The sequence below is a fragment of the Saccostrea cucullata genome, unplaced genomic scaffold (assembly GCF_032062105.1).
Source record: "Saccostrea cucullata isolate Sc308-1 unplaced genomic scaffold, CSIRO_AGI_Scuc_v1 ctg160, whole genome shotgun sequence".
Lineage (NCBI taxonomy): Eukaryota > Metazoa > Mollusca > Bivalvia > Ostreida > Ostreidae > Saccostrea > Saccostrea cuccullata.
In genome coordinates, this window is record NW_026938254.1 from 1,124,245 (window position 1) to 1,150,823 (window position 26,579).

The 26,579-nt window shown below is 34.8% G+C and overlaps 3 protein-coding genes across 3 annotated transcripts; 1 reads left to right on the forward strand and 2 right to left on the reverse strand.

Annotated features, from left to right (window-relative positions):
• Positions 1-24: 24 nt before the first annotated feature.
• LOC134249822 (ADAMTS-like protein 1) lies at positions 25-18,306 on the reverse strand. The gene is made up of 10 exons (XM_062732194.1): positions 18,194-18,306; positions 5,534-5,692; positions 4,951-5,178; positions 4,591-4,743; positions 4,011-4,144; positions 3,334-3,538; positions 2,360-3,181; positions 2,004-2,186; positions 1,653-1,797; positions 25-203 (listed from the first exon to the last, which is right to left on the reverse strand). The coding sequence occupies exons 1-10, from the start codon at positions 18,239-18,241 to the stop codon at positions 100-102; spliced, it is 2,181 nt and encodes a 726-aa protein (XP_062588178.1). The 5' UTR covers positions 18,242-18,306; the 3' UTR covers positions 25-99.
• LOC134249824 (uncharacterized) lies at positions 14,883-16,474 on the forward strand. Its single transcript, XM_062732195.1, has 2 exons — positions 14,883-15,080; positions 15,268-16,474. Exons 1-2 carry the CDS (start codon positions 14,883-14,885, stop codon positions 16,444-16,446), a joined length of 1,377 nt encoding a protein of 458 aa, XP_062588179.1. The 3' UTR covers positions 16,447-16,474.
• Positions 18,307-21,984: 3,678 nt separating the features above from the next.
• LOC134249842 (PE-PGRS family protein PE_PGRS47-like) lies at positions 21,985-23,657 on the reverse strand. The gene is made up of 3 exons (XM_062732213.1): positions 23,644-23,657; positions 22,226-23,169; positions 21,985-22,094 (listed from the first exon to the last, which is right to left on the reverse strand). Exons 2-3 carry the CDS (start codon positions 23,162-23,164, stop codon positions 22,083-22,085), a joined length of 951 nt encoding a protein of 316 aa, XP_062588197.1. The 5' UTR covers positions 23,165-23,169; positions 23,644-23,657; the 3' UTR covers positions 21,985-22,082.
• Between the last annotated feature and the right edge of the window lie 2,922 nt (positions 23,658-26,579).

The following is a 26,579-nucleotide window of genomic DNA, read 5'->3' on the forward strand; positions in this document are numbered from 1 at the left end:
ACTTCGAATCAAATCAAGTCATACTAACTGATATTTGAATACTTTTATTTAATTTCTAATCATTTAAAACAATTGAATAACAAATAATCAATACACTTTTTACAAATGTTTACAAGTCTGACAGCATTTGTCGGTAAAAGTCTGATATCGGCACATTTTTAACTGTCCCACCAAGGAACAATATCTGGAATGGTCGTGACACGCTGAAAAATACAAATTGTTGCGTAATTAATTAATTGAGGAATTTACATAGAATGTAATATTCAATAAAAACACGATATTTCAATTATGCAATGAATATATAGGGGTTTTTCTAGAGATCAGAGATGATGTGAATTGTCCTGACAGATATGATGGTTAGATAAACAATCATTTACTTTGTTTGTTAATTTTTTTTTATTCTTGACTCTTTGCCTTATCAGCTTTAAAGCTAAAGCATATAATAAAATATATTATTATATTACCCCAGCGAGAAATATAAATGAGTAAACATGATAAAATGAATACTATACTCAATAACGGAGTCCCTGACCATACATAGTATATACTACAATTTCCCGTTCGTAGTAAAGTCTGATGAAATGTGAAGTTTTTATACTTCCAATGTTCGAGGGCTGTTCAATAAATAATGTCTTGAACTGTATAACATACAATGCAGATATCATATGGCATTAAGCTTGACTTTCTCTCATTATTGAATCTTTAATGAATTTGTAACAGTTTACATGACCACTTTTCATCATATACTTTCAATGTGAGATGCTGGAAAACAAGGGCTATTCGAGACACTGAATTTAAAATGAATTGTAAAGAATCAGTGAACTAGAGTGAGATTAATAGCTTCATCGAAGCTACTCTAAAACTTGTTAAGAATCCCAAAGAAATATTCAGTGAAATATGTAAAATTTGCAGCAACCAATGTCTGTTTTATAGACAAATGAGCAGGTGGATTTCAATGATAAAAAATTATATACTAGTATTGGGCATCAAAAATGGGTACCGTCCTTGCCAACAAAAATTATAACAACTAATGTACTGTTTGCCAAATTTTAACAAATAATTTTTGATGATGTGTGATTGACTTTAAGACACATAGCAAATTTAATAGACATAATTTCGAGTGTAGTTTAAAGAAACATTTGACAGTAAAAAAGCTTAGTACTTAAAGGTCACCCTGTGTTTTGAAAACTGAGTGAAAACGACAGCGTGTAAGAAAATCTAAATAATTATTTTAAAAATATCAGTAATTCTTGTTATCCACGTTTGTTTGAAATGCAAACAGATAATGAAACTTAAATCTATTGCTTAAAACCCTTAAAACAAAATTTACAATAAGATGTACTTGACAAAAACAGCAAAGGTCCGAGAAGAGCAAAGAATTGCAAGAGCACAAAGACAGATTTATATGCATTTTTCTTAAATATTAGTGGTCTTGCTGTTCAAATTCGTATTCGGGGAGGTAGTTTAAATTCTGGAGGAGGCTAGAAAGCAAATTTTTTTTGCAAAAAAATCGAAAGGTTTATGAGAGGAAGGAACTAGAATCAGGAATAAAAAGTGTTACGGACATGTGTTTAATTAAAAGAGAAAAAATCGTCTTTTGCTTCATTCCGAGCACCGAGGACATTATTTATTGAACATCCCTCGTAAGATACCTTTTTTACACTTGGACTTGCATGGTTTCCATGCTAACGGACGAGGAAGTGTTCTACACTGAGTGTAAGCCAGTTTACGTGTATTCTTCCACACACAAGAAAACAACCGGAACTTCTTTCCACGGGGCGCGCAATGTGGCTTACACTGAAACATCAAGACATATCTTTAAATGAGTAAGTACTTCTTGTAATACTGACGTTTATCTTGAATAATCAAAAATTTCTTAAGTATAAATCACGCTGAATGAGCAAATCGGATAAAGAAACCCATTTTCTCCGCCAGACAGTTCCTATAAATGAATGGTCCGTAATTTATATTTCTTTTTTTGGTACGGTGTGAACTAATTTTACCTTCGTCCACCTGGAAGTTTGCCACTCCACCTTGCATTCCTCGTTGTCACATTCCCGAAAACCGACTGGTACGGGTATATTCAGGCATTTAGAGCGATGTATGATTGTACCATTTCCGTTTGTACAGAACACCGCACGTTGTTGTGCCGCCTTACCTATCCTTTTGCATGTTTTTACACTACACTGAAATAGAATTAACATTAACATTATTTACCGTGAAAATAAAAATTACATTTTAGTACAGAAACTTATAGCCTAATAAACGAATTTTTCAAACAAATACGGCACGTATTTATGTCATTTTTAAAGACAGAATATATTGATGACCATATGAAGAAGGAGAAAACCAGAATTACCTCCCCCCACTTGTCTACATTCCATTGTGGACAGAATTCCTGAACTAAACACTGTCTAACATTCACCGGTTTTTCTTGCTGCTCACAAAGTTTAACCGGGACAATTTTTATATATTTATTTGAGTACACACTACACGTCACTTCCCGTGTTTGTAAACCCGTTCCACACGTTCTTGAACATGGGGACCAATCACCAACCATGAATTCCGCTACTTCGGACCTGTTGCTATTTAACGCGTCTGGTCCTGGCATTTTGTCTGATTGTGGTTTATCTAACTTTAATATATCTTTCTCCATATGCTTTATCATTGTTCTAGCTGTCTTAGTGGCCTTTTTCTTGTTCTGAAACGATATGTAGATGCTGGCTTTCTCAATCCCTGCCATGCAAGTAAAAACTCCTGCGTCTATATTTGGGTCTGTTCGTTTAATTTTTAGTACTCCATTCGGTAGAACATGAACTCTCTTATAAGGCGAAACGGGAATAAGTCGATCGTCTTTTGTCCAAAATATTAGTCTTCTATCCATATTTTTCACAATACATGTAATTTTCACTGGTTGTTTTGGTAATAATATAGCTTTACCGCCAACATTAAGGTACACTCTTTTCATTCGCCGAGTCTGAATGAAGGTAGAATTATCCACAACAATGGAAGGAATTGAATAAAAGTCTTTAAAACAAGCCTCTACTGAACATGCCCGTGAAGTCTCTGGTCGGGCACCAAAGCATTCCGAATGGGAAACATTAATCTGTATCCCGTGAGAAGGAGACTTGATGCAAGTCAGACTTCGGAGTTGAGTGCCAATACCACAGGATACTGAACACTGAAATTACCAAGAGGAGTAAATTTTTTGAAAAGTACATGCACCAGTATAGACTCAATATCAAGGAAAACAATATCAAGATTTCATTACATTACGATCAACTTAACAATACTCAGTATTACAAATACATTTAATTTATATTAAACTCAAACCTGGCTCCATTTACCAGTCTGCCACCTGGCCGGACAAAAGTTCAGATTGCACGCCTTTTCCGACATCGGGATTGGATCAGGACACTGGGAGAATCTCACAGTTATAACGTTTGCTCTTCCGGACCGCTGAACGCACCGGACATGCCGACGCTGTACTCCTCCGCCACACTCCACAGAACATCGCCCATAGGTAGAAATTTCCCACCTTAAATAATGTAAAACAGAGTTTTTAAAATTTTATATTAGCATCAACACAAAATTATCAATCGACACTTCAAATTATTATTACTTATTGTGTTAATGATTGAATATATAGATTAAAAGGCACTCATTCATTCCTTGATAATTACCATACCACTTTAACACTATACAAAGAATACATCAACTTCCGGTTAGGGTTATTATTTAGGATAAACCCCGAGACATCAGAATGAAAAGACAAAAATCTCTACTTTTTTCGCACAATATGACTTTAACCGGAAGTTCACATAAAATTAGTAAAATATATGAGCATGAAGAAGAGGCGCCTGATATTGTGTGAGGCACCTTGTGGTAAAAAACAAGGCCTGGACAATACGAAACAAGTGCCCGCCTTATGTAATCAAGCAACGTTCTTCAAATACAACGATGGGATCAATAATGAAAATCGAAGAACTGTTATGATTGAGACAACCTACTGTGATGGGCATTCTGGTAAGGAACATTCCTTGGTAAGGTCTCTAGGTTTCTTTTCTCTGTCACAATAATAGTCCATTGTTCTTCTCTTTGTCCGTCTGTTTATGCATTTTATGTGAGATTTTTGATGACCTGTCTGAATATATAGTATTGCATTACATGATCTTTTGTTTGTACATTTTTAGAAAATTGCAATTTTACTTTGAAAAATGATCATTGTTATTACTGAAATCAAATAAAAAATCAAAATTTTAACTTTTCACGAATTCGAATCAAATTTTATAATTTATAATTTGTATATATCCACTTACAAAGTTTCTTTGGTTTTGCCTTTTATGCGAATTTTTAATGTAGAATGAACATGTATATTTATGAAGCAAATACAGTTAAAACATTAGAAAGTTAATGAAAAAGTTGAATAATTTTTTTTTAAAAATAGCACAGCGCATAATCTTTATAAAACGTGCTCACAATATTAAAATGTTTGCATTGTTACAGATATTTCTTTTTGCACTTTTTAAAGAACTTAGCTGCCAATAATACTTTATAAACATTTTAATTGCAATTTTTATATGCACTTACACCACAAGTAACCGAACATGGCATCCATTCCACCAGCCAATAGAAATGTGACTGTGCGAGACTGCTGCCAGTACAAGTAGACCCATTTCCTCCACAGACACCGCAGCTGTCAATCAACTTGTTAGACCACACCTCCCCATCACAACCAAGTCTCTGACAGAATTTTTAACAGCATCGTCTTACTTTTTGATACAAATTGATTGATACCAAAATATTTTAATCATGCTTGTAATATATTTTCTTTTTCGTTTTGTATTATACAGAACACGTAACCTTAAAATTACAATGTTCGTTTTCGTATTATCACTCTACACTAGTAATTTTAAATGATCACGTGTTTTCAATGGGAATACATTATACCTTGCATTCTCCCTTAATGCAGTAGAAATTGGGCTGAGAGCTGCACTTCGTGCCATCCTCTTTATCAGTTTTGATTTCATTTGGAATGTTTCCAGACATATCCCTACAGAACACGTAACATGGGTATATCTGCTGTGATAACGGGCTCCACTCTTGGTTCGCGGACCTTATGTTATTGTGGAAATTACATATCCTGTCATTGTCATTCATAAGGTAACCACTGCAAGGCTGCAAAGTAACGCATGATTTTAAAATTATATAGCCACCTAACAGAAAGTAACCCCCAGTACTCACTTAATATTTTCCCATAATTTTTCAAATTTTCTTACAGAACGTTAAGAAAAGAAGGAAATAGTACAAGCAAATTTAGTATCAAGCGGAATATCTCCTTTCAAAGAAAACATTGTACTAGTATTTCTCTGAAAATCTCGAGGTGTTTCTGGTGAAATTGATTAAGCCATGCGTTGCGAGTGTTTCAAATTCCGTTTTAACAGTTTTAGAGTTATCCTACATTTGTTGAAGGTAATTCCTTCTTCCTTGTTAAAACACGTTTAACTTTTTGCTTTATGAAGAAGGGAAATACCCGTATATTGCAATGACGATATCTGACTTCCGGTCCAAGGCAATTGCTGTTTCCAAAACACTGACGTTTCTGATTGGACAATCCACCGTCACATGACTTGCTGCATATACTCCAAGCACTCCATCCAGACCATCGAGCTTCAGTGTCATGTAAATAAATCTGTAATAATATAAAGGTATGGAGATTAGAAAAAAAAACCTCCACTCCATCCCCACAAAAAAGAATGGGTTTCAAACCTGGGCCATTCCTTTGAAGTCTACTGTTTAGTAGAAATATTCTGTTAAGTATAATAATACCACCCAAAGAAATAGGTTAAAACCCTAAAAGATATCTTAATATGCTGAAACGTGTGTCTGGTGCTATTTCCAGATACAGTGATAACATGGAAAATGGCCACCTTGAACTTTTCTCATCTTTGAAATATTGTTCGTTCAAAATAACACAGTCTGGTACATAACATGTATAACATCTGAGAAAAACCATTCTGTTAGATTTGGATCAAAGGGAGCGAGAGTAATCTACATCTTGTAAACGATCCTTTTCTGTATATCAGTTTAGTAATATTTGTGTGAAGTTGATAAATACAGAGTCCATTGCATGCAATAATGTTTGCTATAAAATATCAAATGCTTACTGACCGTGAACATAACGTATCCTTGTTCATATTCAAAGCAACATGCTACTCTTTTCCATGTTTACTAAACAGATTAAAAAAATACTTTTATCTTTCTGATAACAGCATTGACCTATTAGGCATCTAATGTTATGGTGTATATTACATCCGCCAAGTCAACTGAGTGTAAATTTGGCCCATCTTTTTAAAATCATAAACAATCCTGAATTTCTGTTTTGTATTTTTTGTGCTTAAATACCATGCCAATAATTTAAATAGTGGAAAAAGTAATGCAAGTTTGATTTCATTAAAATTAATAAGAATATCCATTACGTATATCTCTGATGTGCTCGTATATTCAGCATTGAGTTAAGATAAACACGATAAAGTAACAAACTTGTGATAATTTTTGTATATGCACTAAAGAGAAATCATGCCTTTAAAAAGAGAGAGAGAGAATAGAACGAACTGCACTTATTTAACCTCTTCTTCTTTTTTACGGCAATAGCATTCTGTCAACTCTGTTTTTAGAATAACATGTCTTAAATCAACGAAATGAAAATTTCTCGTCTTTTATAAATAGCTCCACCTTCATTGACATTCTGCAACACGATTGGGTATACAGTGTATATAAATTTTTTCACTCGTTACAATCTCATGGACCTAATTTGATATAAATTTTACAGTATGGCTTATTAACATACAGAGAAAATGCACTATTTTTTTTAACATGTGTCTCTCTGGTCATCAATCTGTAGTATACATGTACTCGTACATACAAATCTGCTAATTGTCTGTTAGACGTTTTATATGATGGCATCTTCTCAATATGCGCAAGCAACACAAATTGGAGACAGAACAATTATATCGACCAGACAACCCTATAAATTTAGGAACTTCACTCCAGTTTCTTTTTTTCATTATCATCAAATAAAACAAAACATGTGCATCCAATTTTTTCGACATACATTTGATTTTTTTCTAAGTAAATTAACGGGATGTTAAAAATCAAAATAATGATAAAGGATCACGTTTTTCACGGTATGACATTGAACTTTTCTGAGTTACTTAGGGTAACTATTCTGTGAAAGTTTTTTTTTTGTAGGAAGTTTATGAAGGGAAAAAAATGTGTAAAAAGGTGACTTCATTTATCGAGATACAGGCGACTCAGTTACTCCAGCATACAGTGGATACTTACTGCGTCAGCTGAGCAGTGATCTCTACCCTAAATTAACCATACGGTTTCCTTTATATACTTTCGATCGTTACAAGTTACAATACATCAAATACGACCTAAATTTAATCATTACAACTGAGAGTGTCATCAAGATGACATTCATTTAGAAATTTTTAGTGAATCATACCGTGTTCGTCTGTAAAATCTATAAAGTTGACAGGCTTGTCTTTCGATCACTCACATGTAAACGAAAAGACAAGAGTTAAAATCTGCTAAGCACCCCTGTAGCTCTGAATTATTGATAAACGACATGATTTCTGACATACTCTACTGGAATTACACTCATGCACCGAATGCCGCATTACCAGATCACGTTGATTTGTAGTCCATTACAATCTGAAAATTATTTTCTGCAGAGCATATAGCATGTATAGTCTCAAATGAAATAGCTAAAAATAATTCGTTTTATTGGAGGATTGTGAAAAATAAAAGGATTAAGTTTGGTTACACTAGCTTTCGAGCAAAATCCCACTGTAGATATATCATTATTCCAATCTGATCTCTTAGTACATGTACATAGCGCAGAGACTCTCTGCACTACGTAGAGATCGTAATTTAATCAGATTGATCATTGTTCCTGCTGTATAAAACTAGATTATGAAATAAAAACATTTAATAAATTCTTTATATTTTCTTTCAAGAATTGTTACAAACTAGATCAGCACTAATCCCTACTTCAATCAGAAAAGTGTTTACACATAGCTTTTTACTTTTCAAGGTGGGTCCCTTTACATGGACAATGTCACATCTGCATTTCAAAGAGTCTACATTATGTTAAAATCCGGAAGCAGTGCCTTACCAGAAGAAGAAAGCATAGGCGTACTCTCCGCATAATTATACCACCATGTCGATTTCTCCCTCATCCACTGATAAAACACCTAAATGAACACTCGACCCGCGCACTTTACAGGTGTTTAACAGTTTAAAGATCTATACCCCTCTCACGACCATTACGGGCGGTAGGGACAAATGCTAAGGTGATAAGGGGTGAGTTAATTCTAGATCTTGTACAGAACGACAATGAAACAAATAACAAAGAGCAACACGCAGCAGTAATCCCAAGTCCACACAATGATTGCCTGGCTGAATATGTCTAAACACAATTATAACTTCATTCTACAATCAGCTTTTCCTACTGGCACAGCCCGGTCGCCTTTGATAATCGCAGAGTGACATAGTTTACAATATTTCCTCTGAATTCTGATAGGGTTACAAAGTGAAAGTCATTCAGCATACAAAACATCTAGAGTACCAGGCTGGTAGGGAGAAGTCGTTAACGCGGCTATGTTTACTCTGGGATCTGTTCCTTCTTATGGCAGGGTATAATTATCTGGGTTCCCAGAGCTAATTGTGTTTCAAGCTCAAGATAGCTGTGAAGGTCTTGTATAACTCATCAAAGAATTAAGCTGGTTCAGTTTCAATCCGGCATTGAATTTGCCTGATGTATTGGAGGATTTAACTAGAGATTTAGTCTTACGTAATTTTGTTTGTAAAATCAACGGGCTCGTATACTTTAATTTAGAACATTAAATTCTATTAAAGTTTATCATAGTATTTATCATTACAAATTGGTTGATGTACATGACCATTGCTAACGTATAAACATTTCACGGAAAAAGAGAATCAACCTAGAAAAAGGGCATTTTATGATAAAAAGAATCTAATCACTATAAATTTCAAATTGCACATCATTTGGAGTGATCATATCAGCTATGTTTTAATTAATGTTAATAAACTAACAATCAGAAGTCCGATACATGTATTCAGTTTCTCTGATACCTGTAATCTGTAAAGGTTCCTTAAGGTCACCTAGATTATAGACAAATCTTTTGAGGGGAGGTGCGGCAATATATTTACAATAGTTCCGACATCAAGTCTCTACTTAAACCATGTGTCAAGATAAAGGTACTTCATCTCTACAGGTCTTAAAGTCAGCTTATGTAAACTGACCTTTGTGGCGGGTATCAGAAGCCTTAAGGGATACACAAGCTGTTGGCTGGCTGCTAGAAAATCTGAACAACGTTTATATATAAAGGTACTTCATGATATTCAACTGGAAGTTAAAGGTTTCTATCACTTTAGAGTCAGTCCTGTTCTAAATAATCTACATATATGTATAATATTGAATTGTGCTCTTGATAAGCTATAACATGCACATTTATGGTGCAAATTCAGTGTTCAGACAGATTTTTTGTTCATTAACTATTTCTGTAAAAATTAAAAATCATCACTGCTCCATTTGTGTATTGAATTTAAAGCGACCTTCTTTACACTTAGAAAACGTTCATTTGTTAGGCTTATACAGATGCCAGCAAGAAGACTCGAAACTTCTGACACGTAAAGAAGACATTGAGCATATCAAAAGGATAAAAAAAAGAAATATAGGACACATCTTGTGAGAAGGATAATTGAATTACTGATGAACTTAATTAAATATTCTGTTCGGGTTTCTCTGAATGATATAGACAAACTCTAAACAGACGAAAAAGAAACAAACCTGGAATGTCCGTAGTTTTAGTGACATGCCAGATATTTTTTATGTACTTTGTAGAAGTTTATTAAGAACATTGTGATGCATGATTATTTATCGAAGATTAGAAGATATATTATTATAGTCTTTGCTCTGTTCGTTCATTTGTCCACAAAAAAATCTTTAGCCTTGCCCTTAACCTTTGATTGGTATTAACTATAGTTTTCATATTCACATATATATTTCTTGTGTCCAGACCTTCCTTTGGGTACCAACATGTTTGACCTCTGGGCCCACTTTTGCAAAATATTACCCAACTTTAACCTTGGCCATAACTTTTGAACAGTTGGTGCTAGGGCTTTCATGTTGCAAAGTAGTATTCATCGTGATAAGACGTCTCCATGAAACATATGGAGAAAACGAACAGTGTAGAAATCCATAAAACAATACAAAATAGAAGCAGAGCACATACAGACCTCCGAAACATCAGAGGTGGGATCAGGTGCCATGGAGGAGTGAGCATTCCCTGCTGACCGGTCATACCCGCCGTATGCTCCTTGTCATGATCGGGAAATAACGGAAAAATCTTTCGTCTACTCAATGTATAAATAATGGACCAAACTTAGTATGAAAAACGTCAGTCAGCATTTGACTCAATTGTATTTGCTGACTAGGTCATTGTATCGATCATAGAACTAAAGAAATGATGACTTTAAACGAGACTGCTGAAATTCTTATTTCGTCAACTTGTCTGTCAGTAATTTACCTCGTTGTAGAAATTGTTCATTCGTAGAGCATGCTCTTGTGCATCGAATCAACTGAGATATATAAACTCCGTATGCAGGCGATGAAGATGTATTGCTGCATAAGTAAGGGAAAGTTAAAGTCATTACATTGATCATACAGCTTAGTTGTTATATTACCAATAGCGTCTTTTTCAAGTAAAATATCCAAATATGAAACAGATATGTCAGACTCTCTGGTGTCTTTATCTCAAGCTCACTGGGGTACATGTATATTGTATCGAAATAAGAATGGAAATTACCATTGTTAATTGACAATACGTCGTCGATATATCTAATTGAATGTCGAGTTGAAAGCCACAGCAATTGTTTTCTTCTTTTCACGCATAATATTTTGCACAAATTCTGCTTCATATGAATTCAAAAATAGGTCTGCTAATAACGGGACGCAATTGTTATCTATGGACATTCCAATAAATTGTTGGAAGACCTGGTCTTCAAACACAACAACATAGATATTGTCAATCAGAAACTCGTTCATCTTTTTGACGTCAACTTCAGAGAACAATCAGAATGTTTTTAACAAAATAATTTTGCAAATGACTAATGACAAGGTAAGTAAATTTACGAGTTCCATTAAAAAAAGTAGCTGTCAATGATATCAAAAAGCCTGGACTTTAATTTGTCGTGGGGAATCGTTGTGTATAAAGTTGAAAAGTCGTAAGTTTTTAAGCTGTCGATTTTGGTAAAATCTTGTGATTTCAAATTGTCCAACAGTTCCTTGGCAATTTTAAGTATTCACATCTGATTTACACCTCTTGTTAGCTCACCTGAGCCGAAGGCTCAAGTGAGCTTTTCTGATCAAAATTTGTCCGTTGTCTGTCGTCGTTGTCGTCGGCGTCGGCGTAAACTTTTCACATTTTCATCTTCTGATCAAAATTTGTCCGTTGTCTGTCGTTGTTGTCGTTGTCGTCGTCGTCGTAGTCGTTGTCGTTGTAAACTTTTCACATTTTCATCTTCTTCTCAAGAACCACTGGGCCAATTTCAACCAAACTTGGCACAAAGTATCCTTGGGTAAAGAGGATTCAAATTTGTTCAAATGAAGGGCCACGCCCTTTTCCAAGGGGAGATAATCATGACTTTGTTAAAAATTAATGGCATTTTTAAAAAATCATCTTCTCCAGAACCGCTGGGCCAGGAAGGATGAAACTCATGTGGAAGCATCCTCAGGTAGTGTAGATTCAAGTTTGTTCAAATCATGACCCCCGGGGCAAGGTGGGGCCAAAATGGCCGACCCAAGTTTTACATAGGAATATATAGGAAAAATCTTTAAAAATCTTCTCCAGAACCACTGGGCCAGGAAAGATGAAACTCATGTGGAATCATCCTCAGGTAGTGTAGATTCAAGTTTGTTCAAATCATGACCCCCGGGGCAAGGGTGGGGCCAAAATGGCCGACCCAAGTTTTACATAGGAATATATAGGAAAAATCTTTAAAAATCTTCTTCTCAAGAACCACTGGGCCAGGAAAGATGAAACTCATGTGGAATCATCCCCAGGTAGTGTAGATTCAAGTTTGTTCAAATCACGACCCCCGGGGCAAGGATGGGGCCAAAATGGCCGACCCTAGTTTTACATAGGAATATATAAGAAAAATCTTTAAAAATCTTCTTCTGAAGAACCACTAGGACAGGAAAGATGAAACTCATGTGGAAACATCCTCAGGTAGTGTTGATTCAATTTTATTCAAATCATGACCCCCGGGGCAAGGGTGGGGCCAAAATGGCCGACCCAAGTTTTACATAGGAATATATAGGAAATATCTTTAAAAATCCTTCTCAATTACCACTGGGACAGGAAAGATGAAACTCATGTGGAATCATCCTCAGGTAGTGTAGATTCAAGTTTTTTCAAATCATGACCCCCGGCCGACCCAAGTTTTACATAGGGATATATAGGGAAACCTGAGGGTGGTGTTAAATTCAAGCCCAATGTGCTCAGGTGAGCGCTGTGGCCCCTGGGCCTCTTGTTGAATATATTGTTGCACAGTTCTTTTGAAGTTTCTCCTTCACTACTGTGAATATCTTATAGCGAGGAGTATATTCTTTTTATCTACTTTTGAAATAAGCTGCCATACGGGGGCATCAGTTTAACAAACAAATCTTGTATTTGATACTGAAATGTTAATCGAAATATGCACTAAATCATTAAAGTATATTGGTAAATAAATATGCATGCTGTTAAAATTGTATTATGTTGCTTTAATCCCTATGTTGTTAAATAACAATCAAAGTGATACATGTACTAATAAACTAGTAAATAAATATCAAGTCTTATGTGTCACAACGCTCACGTGAATAACTAAGACCCTTTTTGTTTTGCATCTGCAGATTCTATTTCCAAAATATACATATTGCAAAACCTTTATTGCCTTTTTGAAGCCCCACAATGGGGGTCATGATTTGAAAAAACTTGAATATGCACCACCTGAGGGTGTCTCCATATAAATTATCATGAATTTCCTGTTCTTGATAAGATTTTAAAATAGTTTTTCCTATGTATTCTTATCTAAAACTTTGATGGCCCACTTCATCTGGGGGTCAAGATTTGAACAAACGTGAATCTATGTATACACATATGGAGATGCTACCATATAAAATAATAAATATGCCTAATTTTGGCTTTGCTGTTCTTAAGAGAAAAGGTTATAAATATTTCTCTTCAGTATTCTCATGTTAATATTTAATTGTCATTTTTAACGTCATCCTTTCCATAGGATTTACGATTTGAACAAACTTGGAGTATACACTATTATAAACACTTTTTGCGGATGCTTCCATATAAATATGACCAAATTTGGCACTGCAATTCTTTATTCTTTTAAAGATTTTTATCACATGTTTTCTTATTATAACTTTGATTGCCAATTGTGACTTCTAACTACCCCTGGGGAATATACTTTGAATAATTTTGAATTTATACTACCTGTGGATGGTTCCATTATTATAGATGCTTGATCATAGGAACGATTTTAAAAAGATTTTTACTATATACACCCTTATTTAACTTCAACCATAGTAAAAAACTGCTGAATATACAGGCATCAATTTAATCTATTAATTGTTGAATCTTTTCTTATAATGACAATATTCAAGGCTTGAAATCCCTACAAACCAAACAGATCAGGAGCATAGCAAACACGGACCTCTAAAACATAGGATGGGGTCAGGTACCATGAAGGAATGAGCATCCCCTGCCGACCGGTCACACCCTCCGTGTAATCCTTTTCACGATCAGGAAATTACATGTGGTATAAAAAAACGTTAGTCAGCATTTACCTTAATGATAGATTGTATTTGTTGACAAGGTCATTGTATTGACCATAGAACATACGAAATGATGACTTTCAGCTAGATGGTTGATATCCTTATTTCATCAATTTGTCAATACTAGTAATATACCTCGTTTTAGATATAATTGTTCATAAGTAAAGCATGCTCCTGCGCATCAAAACCAACTGAGAGATATAAAGCGGTGAAAAGGTATATTGCTGCATCATGGTAAAGGGGATTGACAATTGAATAGTTTAAGTCATCACGTTTAACATAAAGTTTGATTATTAGATCATCATTTACGTTTTTTTTCCAGTAAAAAAATCCAAATATTAAACAGATGTGTCAGACTCTGTGATATCTTTTATTTCAAACCCAATGGGATGTACCATGACAACATATGAATAGAAATACCTATTGTTAATTGATAATACGTCGTCGATATATACCTATATATATTTTATGGTATATCTAAATGTCGAGTTGGTGGTCAAGTTTTTTTCTTCTCATATATAAGGTTTTGAATAAATTTTATGTTATATTAATACAGATGTAGGTCTGCTAATTTATTAATGGGGGAAAATTTGTATAGACCATGTTCTCACACACATTGTTATATGGTCTCTTATGTAATGTTGACGATATCACAAAGCTTGCTTTTTAATCAACACCATTTTTATATTTCACCTGAGAAATGATGTTGAAAATAGGCATTTATAAATAAAGTGAAAAAAAAAAATCTGTAGGATAAGTATTTTTTTCCATCACTTCATCATACATGTAACCCATACACAGATGTAATCGTATATGCCCAAATCATTTGAATAGAATCATTTACATGTAATACTGGGCTAATCGTTATCAATACACAGCGATAACAACCATTTAGCCGTTATCAGAAATATATCTGCATCCTATCAGATGTTTAAAGTAGGCTAGAAAACAAGTCTTTAAAATGAGACTTTTGACAATAACAGTATTATTCGGTGTAACATCTGGTTATACTCTTAGCGCAGTAATATCCAATGAGAACGGAACTTGTTCCATGAAGATGTTCGGAAATGACGTCAGCGCTTATATGGCTTGTGTTACAGAGTTTGCTCATCAATCGAATTGGTATCCGTCACCTATAGCTGGTCTGTTTAGCTACCAGGTAACTTTTTTAAATACGGAAACATGAAAAACATATATAACTTTATAAAATCTGATATTTATGGTTAAGGATTAAATGTCGTCAAAGAGATACTTTCATTTCATCAAGACAATATTATCCTCAAAACTGGACTCGTCGCAACAATCAGAAACTATAGACTACAGCAATGTGGAAATTTAAATTGCAGATTTGGAACGGGTATGATGGGTTTTGGCAAAATGGCGCTGTACTTGAGTCCATGGCTAACTTTATGGAGTACGCCCAGCACAAGAGATACCTGACTGTGGTCACGGGATCCCATAGAGAACTTTATTCTCTGATGGAAGCTTATGGACCCTACCCTTCCTTTGATGACATGGGTTGGTTTGGTCTCAGCTATGCCAGGATATTCGAACTTTTCAATCTTCAAGAGTTTCTTCAGACGGCCATTGACATCCTGAACTGGAGCTGGAAGACGGGCTGGGATTCTAATGGGCAGTGTAACGGAGGCATGTGGTTTGACAACAACTTCAATGCTAAACAGACCATAACAGATGTCCAAATGTTCCATCTAGCCGCCAAACTCTATCGGTTGACTAACAATACAGAATTCAGGAGTAAATACAAAAAGATTGAAGAATATATCTTTTCTAATAACTTAATCAACAGCTCTACATTTCTTATCAGTGATGGCATTGATTTAAATTCTTGCAAACCTTCAAACAGTGTTGGATATACTTATGAAACTGGCATTATGATCGGAGCTTTTTCAGAAATGTATAAACTTACCAATAACGATTCATACCTTATTCTAGCAGATAAAATAGCCACAGCAGCTATCGACTACAACAGTAATACCAGTGGTATATTCACCGAAAAGAACTGTGACCCTGACTGCGATGACGATGCTAAGATGTTTAAAGGAATTTTTGTTCGGAATTTAAGATATTTCATGGATACAGTTAATGATACCACAATTCGTGAAAAGTATCAGAAATGGATGGAATATCAAGTTCAAGCTAACATGAAATACAATATGTGTAACGAAGACCCAATATCCCGATGTAACATCACATTTAAGGATGGCCCCCCTTATTTCAAAGTTTCAGGGCCCGTGTTTTCACCTGACTGGAACGGACCATTTACAAATGGAGCACCGATGCAGCAGACATCCGTTTTTGACCTTTTTGTCGCTAGCATACGACCTGGAACTAAATGTTCTGGGATTTTCTGTAACTACGATCCGCATGTTCCTCCGCCACAACCTATGACCTGCGGATCACACCCGTGTCCTGCCGAGGAGGAGTGCTGCGAATATAGTCCATACACTTCCTATACTTGTTGTGAAAAGTCACAAAAATGCAACAAACAGGGAATATGCATATAGAGTCTATAAACTTATGTATAAGTGTATAATATTTTTAAAAAAATTACCTTGGTCATCATGTTAAAAAAGGTGGAGTTAGGGCTTTCTTTTTACACATGAGCTTTCCTTGTCATAAGACCTTCCCTTTGCGTACCAACAGTTTTCACTCTTTAAAATTAACTTTTGAATTTGTTTTTGCATATATGTAATAAGAGCATCACTTTGACACCAACGATTTTGACCCTTAAAGACCTTGAATGAAGAGTTTGCGCTATCTTTAAAATAAAAACTTAAACCTTGCTCTTAATTTTTAGTATTTACTGCCAAGGCCTGATATTTTACAAGTATAGTCCTCATGACAAGACCTTTCCTTGGTTTAAATTAATTTTGACTTCACAGTTGATCTATTTTGGAAAAACTGTGACCATGGCCGTAATAATTGAATGGTTGGTGTTGGGGCTCTCATTTTTGTCAAGCGTTTTTATTGTGACAAGATCTTTCTTTTGACAGCAGTTTGAAAAAAAAAAACGTTTTGACTTTAAGCTTGGAGTTTCAATTGCATTTTAGAAACATTCGTCATGAGATGCCATGCATCGGTGATTCACAAACATATCTTGTTATACCCCCGCTTGAAAAGTGGGAGGGAATATACTGATCGGGATGTCCATCCGCCTGTACGTTCGTCCGTCCGTCTGTTAAGCTTTTGGGTACCCATCTCCTATCTGCAACTCCTCTTCTACCACTAAATGAGATTTAATGAGACTTTCACAGAATCTGTATTATATAGTGCCATTGTGCACCTCTTTATTCATTTACTTTTTAATCCGTCACATATTTCGTGTTTCCCATAGCAACACATGGACACGGCCATTCTTTCTAAAAAAGGACTGCCATTCTTTCTGTAAAATTGAAGGATACCCACCTCTTATCTACATCACTCTTATACCACGGAAGAAAATTTCATGATCTACTTAACATATTCTTAATAAGATTATGCCATTTTGCACCTTCTATTATACCTTTTGATCTGACCCTAATTTCGGAGCAAAATATGGACTTTGCCATTATAATCAGATGGGAAGCGGGAGTATCATTTACTTAGTGAGAGCAGTGCTCTCAGTACCTCTTTAAAATATCCTGCAACAAAATTTTAAAAAGAGGTTTTCTAAAAATATGTGGTGACATGATGCTATGGTGTAAACAATGTAACATATATCTAGGTTCTACGCTTAATTATCGATTAAACATGAGCAACTCCGAATACCGGAATTCACCAAAATTCCATGTTATACCCCCGCTTGAAAAGCGGGAGAGTATACAGTGAGCGGGATGTCCGTCCGTCTGTACGTTCGTCTGTCTGTTAAGCTTTGGGGTACCCATCTCTTATCCGCAACTCCTCTTATACAGCTGAATGTAATTTAACGAAACATTAAATTAATCTTTGTTACATAGTGCCATTGTGCACCCCCCCCCCCATTTGACTTTTTGATCGAAAGCATATTTCAGGTTTCCCATAGCAGAACATTGACGATGCCACTCTCTCTATATATTATTGAAAGGTACCCATCTTTTATCCACAACTCCAATGACGATGCAAAGATGTTTAAAGGAATTATTGTTGGGAATTGAATATATATTTCATGGATAGAGTTAATGATACCACAATTCTCGAAAAGTATCGGAAATAGATGGGTTTTCAAGTTCAAGCTAACATAAAATATAATCTCATAGCTTTAACATTTAAACTACATTGGTAAAACATACTTACCTTCAGTAACAGAAGTGTAAGAAAGATGATTTTATTCCCAGAATTCATGACAGATGTTATGTACAATTAAGATCCGTTTTCGTAAGAAAAAAAATGAATGGGACTGAGATAGTTCACAAGGAGGAGTAAATGCGGCTCTGTAATCCCTCAGATTTGTTTAAATTCACGTCTGATTTCTTGGACGTGTTCTTTTGGTGCATAATCTCTATTAAGTAAACATTATCCTATTTACGCTCTGTTGTGTAAAATAAGCATACAACTGTGTTTATAAGATTCAGCTTTCCTACTTTGAGGTTGCATTATGTCATGTTATCCTTAAAATGTAATTATAAAAATAGCCATTTTTACACGTAAAACGTAAAATTCATTGTTTATCTTTTTAAAAGCAAAATTTATAGATTTTGTTCATTGAATATGTAAAAATCAATACTTCAGTAGGAATGCACCGGAACCCAAGAAAATGGCACAAATTAACCAAAACATAAGGTATGCATATCGGAAATGATTTTTCCAGATCTTATACTGCACCCCTCTTTCAAGAAACTTTGCACTGTAACTAAACATATGAAAGGAAGATTTTCTTTTGAAATTTTTTTTATCAAGATGCATTAAAAACCCCGGTTACACAAGAGGGCAAGTTAGTATCTAACTTGCCACCAAGTTACATGACATCAAATTCATTACTATTTATGTTTAAAATAATTAACAGAACTAGACACAACTTATAATTATTTGTTATAAACGCTAGTTTTTGTCTATGTTTTGTTTTATATTAATATAAACCTATAAGGGCGTTTATCTTAAACAAAAATGTCTTATGTTTTATAACAGACTACAAAAGTGGGTGGGTATCTTTACTTGAAAGAAACAGCGAAGAGAGAGAGAGAGAGAGAGAGAGAGAGAGAGAGAGAGAGAGAGAGAGAGAGAGAGAGAGAGGAATATTAATTTTATTAGGGGATGTTTACATTTTTTTATACTAAAAAATATCCGGATAAATTTAAATCTATGTTTAGTTAACAACTTCAAAAACATAATTAACAATGAACCATTTTTACTAGACTTCATTTTGCCCGTGTTTTACAATCTTGATTTATCTACTTAAACACCCAATTTTATGTTAACGTCCCCAAAATCTACCTGATTCAAGATCAATAATTTACCGCCTGTCAATCATTAAAAAAACAATAGCTTCTGATTTGATTGACAGGTCAGCTACCTGTGCTTCCTGATAATCTGAGTTTGCATGTTTTGAAAACAATTACCTGGTCACGCGTCAAACTCTTTCATGTACCCGCATAGTATACACGCGGGTTAGAAAACTCCAATATGTTTGAATTTTATTTCAAAAATAATTGAAAGTAGACTAATTAAAACATTGACATTATAAAATATTTCTTTTCTATCTTCACTGCTGTTTGTTACTTGTAAGTGTTATATCGTCCACGTTATCTGTAGAAAAAAGACCGCGTCCACAGAACCGGCTCTATTTGCCGTAATTGGAATCCGACGATTTAAATTATTTTTTAAGAAATGGGATATAAGAAAAATATTCAGCACTAATAAACGGCATAGCATAGTTTTTAAGAGATGTTTTATTTTGTACTATAGGTACAATCCGCACGATGTTGTACAGAAATTGATGTCAGAATTAATGCTCGAATTTCCTCTAGCGTCTGTATATATACGTAATGAAAATGTGAAGATAATTGATAGTGATCGATTCTGAAAAGAAAACTTTCTAACAATAAAATTTTGTTAACACACGAAGAATAAAAAATATGGGATTTTTTGGACAACATTGTTGGCTAGGGGGAAAAAATCCGATCGCGGTAAATGCATATTCACATGCACGACGGATAGGTGGATTAATAATTTTTTTTTAATTTCAATATTCAGACTTTTTTAATCAAGTGATTTCTTTTATAGAAGATTAAAAAAGATAAATATTATTGATTTGTAAATTTTACTCGTTATTTTTTCTTTTATGTAAGGAAAACATTTCCTTCAAAACATTACCATGATTACGATGAATGCGTTAAATTTACAAATAAATTTCATATTAAAATAATTATTTTACGTAGTTTCACTCAAAACCAGACACGAAACACGTAATGTTGACCCTAATTACCAGACACAGACTTCCTGTGTAATGCTACGTATACACAGATTTTTGACATCTTGGGTATTGGGGGTCTCCAGGTAAATAACACCACTGTTACTTGGACCACTCCCTCCTCAGGTAACCGTACGGTAAAAAAAAATTGGGTCTTTAAATGCATAATTCCATGATTTTGCAATAATGAATATCCTTCACCAAGAATTAATCTATGCTAAGTTTGGCTGATATAAGCCCGAGGGAGAAGATCAAAAAAAGTTTATCAGAATGATAACGGCTGACAAAACATTTTGATCAGGAAAGCTCATGTGAGTCTTCGTCTCAGGTGAAATAACCATCTCTTGCATTTACAGTTTACCTGTATAACCCCCCCCCAAGAAAAAAAAAACAACAAAAAATCAAAAAAAGCAAACCACCCCCCCCCCCCCCCCCACCCCCCACCCGCCCAAAAAACCAACCAAACAAAACAAAACAAATAATGATGATGTCGATTCCAAATCATCGTTAAAAAAATTGATGACATAGAAACTGCTTTTTTAAATAAAAATAAAAACACATATATACTAACCTTGTCATTGGTCATTTGCAAAATCATTTTTGTTAGTTACACATTTCAAATTTAGATATATATTTTAATAGAAAAAGATTTAAATTCATGGTTAACAACAAATCCTCAAATCCTGTGATGACCTCAAATTTTCAATCGTTCATTTCTACCCTTATCTTTGAAGCAATATACCCTTATCATATTCATATTGGGTTAACTTTATGCCTCCCATTTAATTTAATAAGCAAAAGCATGCTCTACTTGCAAACATTTTCTAAATCAAAGCACACTATTGACAAAACAGTTGATGAAACAAGATATCGACAATTGCGTTTCAACTTTGTATAATTTTACAATGATGGCTGAAATATTGCCGACTCGGCGTAAAACAACAATAATCGATCAATCAATTTTACAATTTTTCATCATTCTACAATTATCATGGTCAATACGATGATCTTGTCAGCAAGTACAAACTATCATTAGATCAAATGCGGACTGCGTTAGGTCATTATTTACACAATGAATGGTCTACGGATGTTTTGTTCGTTTTTGCCGATTATGACGAGGCGCACACAGCGGATGTGACGAGATTGCATGGGATGTTCACTCTTCCATGGCACATGATCCCACCTCTGACGTTTTTGGCGGCCCGTGTCGCTCTGTTCCCAATTTGTACATGTATTGTTGAAATGGACGTTGAGCTTGAACACTGGTCGTTTTCTCCACATTACAATTACATTTTCATTACAAAAACAGACATCATTGAAGACCCAAGTCCTTTGACATTTAAGTAAAATTAACTGCAGATTTGCAAAGACCTTAATTATACATGTACAGAGGAGAATTAATTTTGTAGCATATGCAAAGCATCATTGAACTGGGTCTCTATTATGTTTTGTGCAAATTTCATCCAATATACTATAGTAATTTTAAGTCTGAATTCTCAGCCTGATTGTTGTAAGGGTGTCTCAAGGTTTTTGAAAGACCTTTCAATAGTAAGACCAGTAACGAACTTCCGAAAACAAGTAAACATATATGGATTTTGTGTTTCTTTGTGTCTACTATTAACCTCATTGTAAACTCAAATCTCCTGTAAATTACTCAAAATATAAAAATAAGAATATATTACAATGATGAGTACAAATATTTTTATTATGTAAATTTACATATACGATTCAGTCCCCAGGCAGTCTGTTGTCTTGATTAAAATATTCCATCACAGTTTAGTATACTTTCTAAAACAATGAAAAAAAAGAGAAAACATTAGTGCAAATTGAGACTTGTAAACATTTTTAAAAATTGGTTTTTTAAAGCGAATAATTCTTAGTTTGGCTTTCTAACTAAGGTCAATGTAAAACATTCTCACCTTTCCACCGCCAGATCCGCCACCGATGATTCCTATAGAGGAGCCACCGATTCCGGATCCACCAAGGAAAAGACCTTGACCCCCGAATCCACCAGCTCCTCCGGACGCTGCAGCAGCGGCAGCAGCAGCAGCACTTGATCCGCCAAATCCACCAGCTCCAGCGGCAGCACCTGCAGCGGCTCCAGCGCCGCCTCCACCGATTCCTATAAAGCCACCTTTAGGATAGAAGGGTCCGTGTGGATAGATTGGACCTGGGAAAGGGTACACTGGGCCAGGGTAGATGATTCCACCGGATCCACCAGCTGCAGCAGCAGCAGCAGCGGCGGCGGCAGCAGATCCACCAAAGCCAGAGGCACCTGCTGCTGCACCAGCTGCTGCGCCAGCTCCTGCTCCTGATCCAGGAAAGTAGAAAGGTCCTGGTGGGTAGATTGGTCCTGGTGGATAGATAGGTCCTGGTGGGTAAATTGGTCCAGGATAGATTGGTCCAGGATAAATTAATCCACCTGATCCACCTGCGGAAGCACCAGCACCTGCTGCAGCTCCTAATCCACCGGCAGCGGCGGCAGCAGCTGCTGCAGCAGCGGCTGCTCCACCAAGTCCAGCTGCACCTGCGGCAGCACCGGCGGCTGCCCCAGCCCCTCCAATTCCACCAATGCCACCGTAAAAGATATCTGGGTAGTATCCACCATGGAAACCACCATCGAAAGCTCCACCTGCGGCACCTGCAGAAGCAGCTGCGGCGGCGGCTGCAGCAGCTGCTGCAGCAGCACCACCACCACTACCGCCTCCTAAGAAAATCCCAGATCCACCACCACCACCGCCACCGGTTTGAATGACAGCTATTCCATCCCCACCGGAACCTCCCTTGGGATAGTAGCCACCTCCGGGTCTAGCTGTTGCCAAAGCGAGCAATGTGAATAGGGAGATAAAACCCAACATGTTTCCTAAAATAAAACAAAATAAATATAAGTCGTTCTTTTAGTGACAATAAAAAATAAATGAATTTCGAAATACATGCATTTTTATAATTCCCTTTTTCAATAAAAAAAAAAAATGGAGCTAATTTTGAAAGACTTCGAATCTTATTTGAATAGATTAACTTGAAGTAAATTTCCTTGATTGTTGATTCGCAGAAGTGTTTGAGGGTTAATGATTATTTTAATAGGATAGTTGCAAGACGATGATTTCCATTGGTTTAAATAAAAGAATTTCGTTATATATCAAGTAAAACCTGCCAGAATGACGTCCAAAACTTAGAAATTACAGCATGGAAAATATATCTTTTAAAAACATTTAGCCATAGGTTAATATATTGAAAATGATCATTTGCTGAAAAAAGAATTTAAAAGTTTTTAAAATTAAGAAATCAAAACATTTAATTTAAAATTGAACAACATAATTTATCTGATTTAACTTACTGTTACCCAGAATGATCACCAAGGGAGTATGCATTTTCTGGTAAAATTTATCTCCTTTTATACCATTTCAAATTTTTGATTGGTGCTCTATTGGTCAGTGTTGTACACAGGTACAATTGCAAATCATCACTTCCGTGTAAAAATCACAGAAAAATGTAGTCAAGCGAAACGATTTATCATCCCAATTAAGAAATGACACTTTGCTTCATTACGTAAAATGTTAAACTTTTGAAACATGAAACAATCAAGGGTTTGTCAAATTAATTATGTATTTCTGCAGAAATATGCTTAAATCTTCTTATTGAAATAACACAAGTGATGAGTTTCGTGTTTTTCTATTTTACTTTCAATAAAACACGTCCGTCATGACCCCTTAGTGAGGAAACTGCACGTTTTCTTATTTCAAAAATTGAGATCTAAACATGTTTTAAAAATCAAATTAAACAAAAAGCGGCTGTTAATTACTGTTTGTATTTGTTAATAAAAACTTTTGTTAAGCATTTTACAAAAGATATCAATATCCTGTATTTTCACTACCCGGCAAACAGTATAACCAAATATTGCACGTGTGTACTTAAAAACATCAATTAAGTACTTATGTCTGAGATTAAAATACTCGTGTATAAGAAGACGGAATAAATATGTTGATAGGTAAATGCACTAGGAAATGTCCTCCGAAAATACTTATCTATTGTTTATATTTTTTAATATCGATTCTTTTACATTGTTATAAACCATTTAAAGTATAGAGGAGCTGTTTGAAACTTGTTTGTACAAAGATAAAAACAAAATCCAAGTTTTTAAAATACTTGAGCAAATTTCATTCATGATTTTTTTTTCCAAGTCATCAGAAGGATAAAACATAAAGCCTCCCAGAAATAAATTGAGCTTTTTGCAATATACGTATGTGTGTTGATGACAGTAAACGCGCAAATAACTGGTCAATTTTCATTTTATATCGACTTTTGTAATTCGTATTTCAAATAATGCATTGTCTTTTTCATGTACTCTATCTATACCTAGTAATTTCCACAACTGAAAGTAAGGCAGTTTATGACTTTGAGTATAATCTGTCTCATGGATTCATGGATATTGTATTTCTGAATACAAATTAAATGACAACTTTGTACATACAAATATTTTACGCCAGTTAGTAATTTATTGCACAAAACGAAAGCACACGAAGCATAAATGCCGTATTTTCCTTGAAGATTATCTGAAAAAAATTCTGATTGTACAGACAGGTACTCTGTAGTTGATATTAAAAAGATGCTTGAGTTTCTGATTGACAAAATCCATGTGGTTTTTGGAGACCAAGTCTTCCAGCAATCTTTTGGAATTCCAATTTTTAACAGATCTACTGTATTTTTGTATTCATATGAGGCATAATTCATTCAAAATCTTATACATGAACGGACACAATTGCTTTGGCCTTCAAATCGAGATTTAGATATATCAACGACGTATTATCAATTAACAATATTTATTCCATTTTAATTGTCGACACAATATATCCCAGTGAGCTTGAAATCAAATGTACCATAGTCTGACACATCTTTATCATATTTGGATATTTACCAGAAAGAGACATTAATAGAAATATAACAAATAATTAGGTTTATGACTTTAACTATTCAATCGTCTGAACAGAAATAATTTGTTCATACAAATATGCCTTCTTACATTTACGAAATTAAATCTTGCAACTTGCAAGCTATTCGATTCGCGCTATCAGGTATTACATTCGTGATTTCAATTATATATTTCGTTCATACAATTAATCATTTTATCAAGATTTACTGACATGTTTGATCATAGTAAATAAGTCCTCGGAAGAATGCACATTTTTCTGTAGTTAGAGTGATCTGCCCTTAGATGAAACATATGGATAGAACAAACAGTATTCAAGATCAAAATCCATAAAAAAAATACAAAATAGGAGCAGAGAAAATACGGACCTTGAAAACATCAGAGGTGGGATCAGGTGCCATGAAGGAGTGAGGATCTCCTGCCGACCGATCTAGATTTTGAATAAATTCTGCTTCATATGAATACAGGAACAGATCTGTTAAAATTGAGATGCAATCTAACTTAAAAATAAGAAATTACAGTAAATCAGTCATTTCGTAATTAATTCATGTATTCTTAACATTTCAAAAAGGCAAGTTAAATTAATCAAACATGTTATTTTCATGTTTTGTCTCTATGGAAGTAACTAACAGTGATTTCTGTTCATTGATACTATGTTGTATTTGAACATTTTTCACGGGGGTAAATCCGACGTATCAAATAGTGAAAATTAAATAGATAAGCTCAATATATTTACATCCACTGAATATTTCCTCCTTTATTTCTTAAGAAAACCCATTGCGTTAATCACTGCATGAAGTACACTAAGCATGTCACCTGTACAGATTTCTTGATCAGTGGCTGTTCCATCAATGAAACGTACAAAGACGTTCGTATCATCAATGCAATAATTAATCTTTTTAATCCTACCTTAAATGATCATTTAAACAGATAATAAAATGTCTTTCATTGGTTGTTAGTACGGGATGAATGTCGCAGCTATTGCAGAAAAAAATAACATAACCCGCTTATTCGGGTTATGTATTTTTTCTGCAACAGCTGCGATATTCATTCCCGTACTAACAACCAAAGAAAGCATTTTATTATATAAATAACACCTTTATACAATATAGTTCTCTCAATGTCCAAAAAAAACATTTTGCATTTGTGTGAGGAAGGCCCTTAAGGATGAATTCTGCTGATCATTTTACCACAAGTGGGTCTTCGTACTTAAACATGTCGTAAAATTCAAACTGACAACAATTTACAGACAAGTTTTTAAAGTTTTTATGATTTACATGTTTAACTATATTTATTTTAAAATAAAAAATCTTTCTATGTTGTATTGATGACCAAGACGTGTGCAA

Coding starts and splice junctions, on each gene's coding strand:
- LOC134249824 (XM_062732195.1), top strand. CDS start 14,883: ATGAGACTTTTGACAATAACAGTATTATTCGGTGTAACATCTGGTTAT. Junction 15,081..15,267: donor CTGGTCTGTTTAGCTACCAG/GTAACTTTTTTA, acceptor TTTAAATTGCAG/ATTTGGAACGGGTATGATGG.
- LOC134249822 (XM_062732194.1), bottom strand. CDS start 18,241: ATGAATTCTGGGAATAAAATCATCTTTCTTACACTTCTGTTACTGAAG. Junction 5,693..18,193: donor TTACACTTCTGTTACTGAAG/GTAAGTATGTTT, acceptor ATATTATTACAG/ATTTATTTACATGACACTGA. Junction 2,187..2,359: donor ATGTAGACAAGTGGGGGGAG/GTAATTCTGGTT, acceptor ATTCTATTTCAG/TGTAGTGTAAAAACATGCAA.
- LOC134249842 (XM_062732213.1), bottom strand. CDS start 23,164: ATGTTGGGTTTTATCTCCCTATTCACATTGCTCGCTTTGGCAACAGCT.